General features: G+C 31.2%; 1 protein-coding gene across 1 annotated transcript; it reads left to right on the forward strand.

Moving 5' to 3' along the window:
* Positions 1 to 904: 904 nt before the first annotated feature.
* LOC143535659 (uncharacterized) lies at positions 905 to 4,875 on the forward strand. Its single transcript, XM_077029864.1, has 5 exons — positions 905 to 1,741; positions 1,842 to 3,045; positions 3,113 to 3,227; positions 3,345 to 3,588; positions 3,688 to 4,875. The coding sequence occupies exons 1-5, from the start codon at positions 905 to 907 to the stop codon at positions 4,873 to 4,875; spliced, it is 3,588 nt and encodes a 1,195-aa protein (XP_076885979.1).
* The last annotated feature ends 3,574 nt before the right edge of the window (positions 4,876 to 8,449 follow it).

An 8,449-nucleotide genomic window follows, 5' to 3' on the forward strand; every position in this document is an offset into this window, starting at 1 on the left:
ATTTCATCTAACATCATCCCTAATACATCATCAAATTTGAGCGGTTCTGTTTCTAACTACATAAACTCTGGAAGTACGTCATCAAAAAGGCGTGTTGGAAGACCAAGGAAAACCACCAATACTACTCCTATACCTATGCAGCAGTTAAACATTTTTGAGTTTGTTGTTAATGTTTTTAAAGGCATATCAACAGGTTATTATTTAATACATTATATAATTTTACATTAAATATTACAAATATTGGTATATGTCTCATTTATTTTATAGATTACGTTAATCATGGTGATAAAAGTTTCAAATGTGAGTCTTGCAACGCGTGCTTGTGGGAAGTTGAATCTAGAAGAGGAAAAAGAATTGCCGATACAATGTTCTCTTTATGTTGTCGCAATGGAAATGTTAAACTTCCTGATTTAAAGCAACCTCATGAAAGTTATGTAAAGTTGTTTCGTGGCGAAGATCCTATAAGCAAGTATTTTTTGAAAAATATTAGATGATTCAATTCGATGTTCTCCTTTACATCAATGGGTGGAAAAATTGACAATTCCATTAATAGAGGAAACGCTCCTTACACGTTTAGACTTGGCGGAGAAAACTACCATTCTATAGGAAGTCTTCTTCCATTAAATAACAAACCTCAGTTTGCTCAACTATACATTAATGATACGGAGAACGAAATATCAAACCGACAACGAGTATTTGGGTAAGGCTTACTTTTAAACATTATATGTTTCTCATTTTTCAAACAATTACTATTTTATCATATATATCATTTATATTAATGTTAATTTTTATTTGTTTGTCTTACACTGAATCATCTTCAGATGCCAACAATTACGAAAATTATATTATTAATTATCTCAAGGAAATGTTAGACTCACAAAATCCATTGGTTCAGGCATATCGTATGGTACGTGATACTTTTAAAGAAAATCCTCAGACTGATTTGAAGCTCCGCATTGTTGGAACAAGGAAATACGATGGTAGGACTTATAACTTACCAACTACCTCTGAGGTTGCCGCTCTTATCGTTGGAGATTTTGGTGACGCAATGGACAAGAGAGATATTATAGTTAACTCCAGGTCTGGTGGTCTTCGACGAATTAGTGAAATTCATCCTTCTTATAGTCCTCTACAATTTCCTTTGCTTTTTCCTTTTGGTGAGGATGGTTATAAAGTAGACATTCCTCACATGAATGTCGATCCTTCGTCTACGGCTGCCTGTAAGAAGTGCACTATGCGAGAGTTCTTTGCATATAGGTTACAAGGCAGGCCTAACCAATTCTCACTACCCTTAAATGGACGAAGGCTTTTTCGGCAGCTTTTGGTTGACGAATATACCATGGTTGAGAGTCAAAGGTTGCATTTTATACGTGGAAAACAGAGTGAACTTAGGTCTGACACCTATGAAAGCCTTCGAAACCTTAAGACGGCAGGAAATTCAGATGCTTCAACATCTGGGCAGCGTGTAATCCTTCCGTCATCTTTTACAGGTGGAAGTAGATATATGATGCAAAATTACTTGGACGCTGTGTGTCTTTGTAGATGGTACGGTTATCCGGATTTTTTCTTAACCATTACGTGCAATCCAGGTTGGCCAGAAGTAAAACGTTTTTTAAAGGATACCAATTTAAATTCTGAAGACAGACCAGATATACTATGTCGGATATTCAAAATGAAGCTTGATTCAATGATTAAGTTGATGAAGGATAAGGCTTTGTTTGGAAAAACTAAAGCAGGTTCGGTTGCCTATCTAATATTTTTTTAATATTTTCTTTACTGTTTGTTAAAGATATTTATTTTATTTAATTCTTGCTAATTTATTTTTTTGATTCCAAATGCAGCCGTTTACACAATTGATGCCTCATGCCCATATTTGCCTATTCATTGCTCCAGAGAATAAAATTCACAATCCATCCCATATAGATAATTTTATTTCAAGTGAAATTCCTGACAAGGTCACTGAACCAGACCTATACCAGCTCGTGTCAGATCATATGCTTCATGGTCCTTGTGGTGAGGCTAATCCGAGCTGTAGCTGCATGATTGATAGAGAATGTTCAAAAAATTTCTCAAAACGATTTCAAAATGGGACAAGTATAGATTCCAACGGTTTTCCGCTTTATAAAAGAAGAGACAATGGGCGTTACGTCGTTAAGAAAGGTATAAATCTAGATAATAGAAGTGTTGTGCCTTACAACAAAATTCTTTTACGAAAGTATCAAGCACATATAAACGTCGAGTGGTGCAATCAAGAAGGAAAAATCAAGTATCTGTTTAAATATATAAATAAGGGTCCAGATCGAGCTACAATTTCCCTTGTCCAAAATAACACCGACGACAATGAAGATCCTCAAGTAGATGAGATTAAAGCTTTTTACGATTGTAGATATCTTTCTGCATGTGAGGCTGCTTGGAGGATATTTGCTTTTGATGTTCATTACAGGGTCCCGACTGTTACGAGACTTCCTTTTCATTTACCTGGTCAACAACAGATAATTTATGGCCCTGAGGAAGATATTGACGATGTTCTTACCAAGACTTTCAATTCAGTTTCAATGTTTACTGGTTGGATGGAAGCTAATAGGAACTACGAGCATGCAAGGAGGCTATCATATGCTGAGTTTCCAACACAGTTTGTATGGAAAAAAACATCACCACCAAAATGGGTAGAAAGGCAAAGTGGGTTTGCTATTGGTAGAATTCATGCCGTTCCCGCATCATTTGACGAGGCATACTACTTAAGAATTCTTTTAAACAAGGTTAAAGGACCGAAATGTTTTGAAGATATTCGAACAGTAGATGGTTTTGTTTGTGATTTTTTTAGATATGCCTGTTACAGAAGAGAGCTTTTAGACGATGATAAGGAGTACATAGAAGCAATTGAGGAAGCAAGCCATACCGCAAACGGATATTATTTAAGAAATATGTTTGCAACAATGCTTATAACATCGTCCTTATCAAGACCTGATTACGTATGGGATAATACATGGCAATTTTTAGTTGACAGGATTCTTTATCATCAACAAAAGAAACACAAGAATCCAGGTTAGTTTTGTTATATGTGTGAACTTGTCTTTTTTTAGTTTGGTTTAAGGTAGATTTTTTTTTTCAGGTTTGTCTCTTAGTGACGATCAATTGAAGAACTTGGCATTACTTCAGATTGAGGATTTTTTGGTATCCAACAATTCATCTCAACGTAGGTTTTCACACATGCCTTTTCCGGATCAGTAATCTGTTTCTACGTCAATGAATCCTCTTATGATGGAAGAATTATCTTATGATAAGGATTCTTTGTCAAATGATTTTAAGCTTTTGTAAACATCTCTAACTGATGAACAAAAAAGCATTTACAACGAAATATTCAACTCCGTAAAACGTAAAAAAGGTGGTGTTTTTTTCGTGTATGGTTATGGCGGTACCGGCAAAACATACTTATGGAAAACCTTATCTGCCTCAATTCGGTCAAAGGGAGAAATTGTTCTTAATGTTGCTTCAAGTGGAATAGCATCTTTGTTATTAGAAGGCGGTAGAACGGCTCATTCCAGATTCCTTATTCCAATCAATCTTACCGAGGACTCCCAATGTCAGGTAACTATAAATTTCATTAAGTCTAGATTATTTCACATTTAAATGTATGTTTTTAAATTATTTTAATGAATATAATTTAAACATATTCAACATTTTCAGGTTAAGGGTAATACAGATGTTTCTGAGTTATTGAAAAAAACATCATTAATAATTTGGGATGAAGCTCCCATGATTCATAAACATGCATTCGAAGCATTGGACAGAACCCTAAAAGATGTTATGAACGTTGATTTGGGCAACACTTCTGGATCATTGTTTGGAGGTAAGGTAGTTGTTCTTGGTGGTGATTTCAGACAGATTTTACCTGTTGTACAGAATGGAACAAGAAACGATTGTGTGAACTCCACAATTAGTTCTTACATATGGTCAAATTGTAAGGTTTTGAAACTAACCAAGAACATGAGGTTGACCGTTGGTTCTCAAATGTCTAATACTTTAGAGATTAAACAATTTGCTGATTGGTTGTTGGATATTGATCAAGGTAATCTTGGTGGTCCTAATGATGGTGAAGCCACTATAACAATTCCAGAGGATCTTTTAATAAAAGATTCCCTTGATCCTATGTCTGATTTGATAGACTTTGTTTATCCTTCTATGTTAGATAGGTTTAATGATCTTACCTACTTTCAAGAACGGGCTTTGCTTGCTCCATTAAATGATGTTGTTCAAGAGATTAATGATCGTATTTTAGCGTATTTTCCTGGTCAAGAAATGGAGTACTTAAGTTCAGATAGCATCGACGAGGTTGAAAGTGTATCTGAGGATTTTGATCCCGCGTTGTACTCTCCTGATTTTCTTAATGGTATAAAGATGTCTGAAATGCCAAACCATCGTTTGTTACTTAAGGTTGGAGTTCCTATTATGTTACTAAGGAATATTAATCAGAAAAAAGGGTTGTGCAATGGAACTCGACTACAAGTTGTTAGTTTGGGTAAATGCGTCATTGAAGCTAAGGTTGTTTCTGGTACTAATATTGGATTTCGTACTTTACTCAGCAGAGTAAGTCTTACACCGTCTGATAAGAAGCTTCCCTTCAAGTTAAAAAGGAGACAGTTTCTTATATCGGTTTGTTTTGCAATGACTATTAATAAAAGTCAAGGACAATCTTTATCGCGTGTTGGATTGTATTTAAAAGACCCGGGTTTTACCCATGGCCAGCTTTATGTTGCTTTGTCTAGAGTGAAGACTTGCGAAGGTATTAAGATTGTTTTATTAGATAAGGAATCCAAATTGATTAGGGAAACCAAAAATGTTGTGTATAAGGAAATATTTGAAAACCTTGTATGAATTTTTTGAAAATACTTTTTTGTTTACGTTTGTATCTTTTTAAATATGTTTAAGGTGTATTATTATAATGTTTTGTTTAACTATAGGTACATGTTTGTATGTTCAGTTATGTTTAGTTGTTTATGGTTTTTGTAGTATATCTTTTATGTTTTTGAAATTTAATTTTATAGACTTTTATTTATAGCTTAATATTATACTGATTTATATATATATATATATCCAAAATATATGTTATATACATTTATATCTTATCAATTTACTACATTTAATAAATGGGAGAATAGGTTAAATGTTCATCAATAGTTACTTGAATATAGGGATAATCATGAGTTTTATGGATTCAATAAACTGTCATTTTTTATTATTAATTAAATAAAGACTCTTTGAAAGATAAACAATAACCATAACTTATTCAATAATCCGTTTCTTAGAAAACTTCATCTCTTCCATCATCTCTTCCATTATCTTCAACAATGACAACAATTGTTTCTTGGAAATTTTCATCCGAAACCAATAATTATCAGTTTATTCTTAGTGATCTGTCTACAATCCATAAGCCCTCTATCGAATCGGTTATGTCTTTTAGCATAACAAGTTATTAACGACGAAGAGAGAGAACTATTGAATGTTCTAAATGAAGAGATTTTTCAACATGAACAATGTCTACTTCCTTTTGTCAATGTTAGGGAGTGGTTTTATTATCCTATACAAAATAATGTTGTTATCAAATATGTGAATGGTCAGCAAAAGACTGTTAATCCGAAGTCCATATTGCAATCGAATGACATTTTTATTTTAAGAGATTTATATTTCTTGAAGCTTTCAAACGTTTTTAAAAGCAAGAGCACATTTGGATTTGGAGAATGAGGTGGCTGAGAAGGTTAAATGGCTGTTAGGTTGTCAAAATTATGAATCTGATTTTGATGATCTTCAAAGCTATTTTGGTTCTTCTTCAGATGTTTAAGGTAAATTAGATCACATATGTAGTTAGATTTTTTATAAATATAATTTTTGACTTTATTTTTGACTTTGCTTTTTTACTTTATGTTAGTAGTTTACTTCATATACATAGGCTTCTAAAAAAGTACAATACACACCTATAACAGTTTGTTTTTTGTTTTGTCAGGTTGTTATGACAGTTTGCGGTTTTTGGTGGGTTGTGATGTAAGTTCATTTTTGATAAACTTAAAATCCACATGTTTATATTTTCTTTTAGATTATACCTTTTATGTTTATATTTATTTTGTGTTAGCATGAAGATTGTATTAACAGTATTAGATTTTTAATTATTTGGTATTAGTGATTATTTTTAATATGTTTGTCTCTCTAATATTATATTTTCAATATACTTTGATTTGTAATTACCAATTTGAATAAATTTTTTTTGTTTCTGGTTATAAACTTAGGTTATAAAATTGTTTTATTTTCTTTTGACCTCAACATAGTAGCTACATATTGTAGATATCATCCATTCATTATATATACATTAACCTTTTGGTTTAATTATTAATAACGTTCCATGGTTTTTTTATCTTTTTCAGGTGGTTAAGGTGCATGGTTTTGTTTTGGACGGAAGTTTTCAAGGTCATCCTATTCAATTAATGTTAATATCTAATGGTTTAATGTGGTTGATAAGACAATGAATCGTTTGTTTCTATTAGGTTATTATTTAGACAATGGTTTGGTGTACATCTTTTTGTGGATGTTTATGAATTTTTATATAGCATTATATGTTATTATATTTTGAATGTTTATATTTTGTTATATATTATTATATTGTATGTTAGTTTATATACATTGTGTTAATATCAAACCGGTTTTAGGTACTGATGATTTTGTTTTAGGTTGCAAATTTTGCCTATCATGTTGGTATAGCAACGTTAACATCTAATTAGTTGTAATGACTTTTATTATAAACTTAAGTTTGTGTAATTATTAATAGTTTATGTAGAATATCTTATTAACTATATCTCCAATATAGATAAATATTATATCTTTTTGGGTTCTAAATTTAATGATATATTATTTTTGTTTATATATATATATATATATTATGGTATTGTATGATAGTTTATATACATTTTTATGTATCTTTTTTATCTTGTATTTATAGTATATATTATTAAACATGTATGTTTTTAATTATAATTTATTTGATATATATTGTATATCTTATCTATTTCCCAGATTTAAAAAATAAACAAAATATAGGTATAATGTTTATAAACAGTCTAAAAGTATAAGGTTAATAATTAGTTTTATGGATTCAATAACCGCCATTATTTTTGATTAATTTATACGGTTTTTGAAGATGAACAATCACACCCTAATTTCTTCAATCAGACAATCAAACATAATCAGTTTTTCATTTTCATCCACAATGTCGACAATTGTTAACTGGAAGTTTTGCTCCGATAACAATAGATATGAGTTCATTATCAGTGATCGCTCGGTAATTCACAAGCATAACATCTACTCTGTTTTGTCTTTTGATATTCTCAAGAAGTATCAAATATACGCAGCCGGGAATCGAAAAGTTGTTCTATCTGATGAAGAGAACTCACTGATGAATGCTATTCGAGAGGATATTGTACAACATGATCAATAGGTTCTTCCGGTTGTCAAAGTGAGTCAATGGTTTTTTTATCCTTTTCAGAATTTGGTTGTTATAAAGTATGTGAATGGGCAACAGAAGACTGTGAAGCCAAGATCAATATTGCAATCAAATGATCTTTATCTTTTAAGAGATTTGGATTAGTTGAAGCTTCCGAATGAGAGAAAACACAGGGCACATATTGATTTGGAAGAGGAGGTCGGTGAGAAGGTTAAATGGCTTTTAGAGTGTCAAAACTACGAATCCGATTTTGATTATCTTCATAGTTCCTTTGAATCTGATGTTGAAGTTTAAGGTGACAGTTATTCAATAATGTGTTTATTTACTTAATTAGTTCAATTCTTTAGTTTATTGATTGCAATGTTTGTTTGTTTATGTTATTACATTAATATATAAAAACGTACAATAAACTGTTAAAATCGCTTTTTTGGTGTCGTGGGTTGTGATGGCAGTTTGATTTTTTGTTGGATTGTTGATGAAGCTGATGGCGGTAAGTTTACCTCACATGTTTATATCTTCTTTTGTTTTAGAGTTTATGGTTAGTATGATTCTTTCAATAATATGATAGTTTTAAAAGTCTTTAATTTTTTATAACCAGTTTTATTTATTTTGTTATTTATATAAACTTGTGTTACATATAAACATTTTGTGTGTGTTACAACAAAAGTATTTACATATTTATGTTTACATGAAGTCTTTATGATATATGTTAGTCACATTTGAGTTAAATAGTTAATTGACTTCCATATTTTGTTTTTCTTTTTCAGGTTTTAGGCACTGATGGTTTTGTTTGAAGTTGCAAATTTTGACTATCATGTTTGTGTAGCAACGTTAACATCTAATTAGTTGTAATGACTTTTATATATTATAAACTTAAGTTTGTGTAATTATTAACTGTTTATGTAGACTATCTTATTATCTATATCTCCAATATAGATAAATATTATATCTTTTGGGTTA

Source organism: Bidens hawaiensis, unplaced genomic scaffold (genome assembly GCF_021521415.1).
Source record: "Bidens hawaiensis isolate Kalapana, Puna unplaced genomic scaffold, B.hawaiensis_p1.1 tig00000780_1, whole genome shotgun sequence".
Taxonomy (NCBI): Eukaryota; Viridiplantae; Streptophyta; class Magnoliopsida; order Asterales; family Asteraceae; genus Bidens; species Bidens hawaiensis.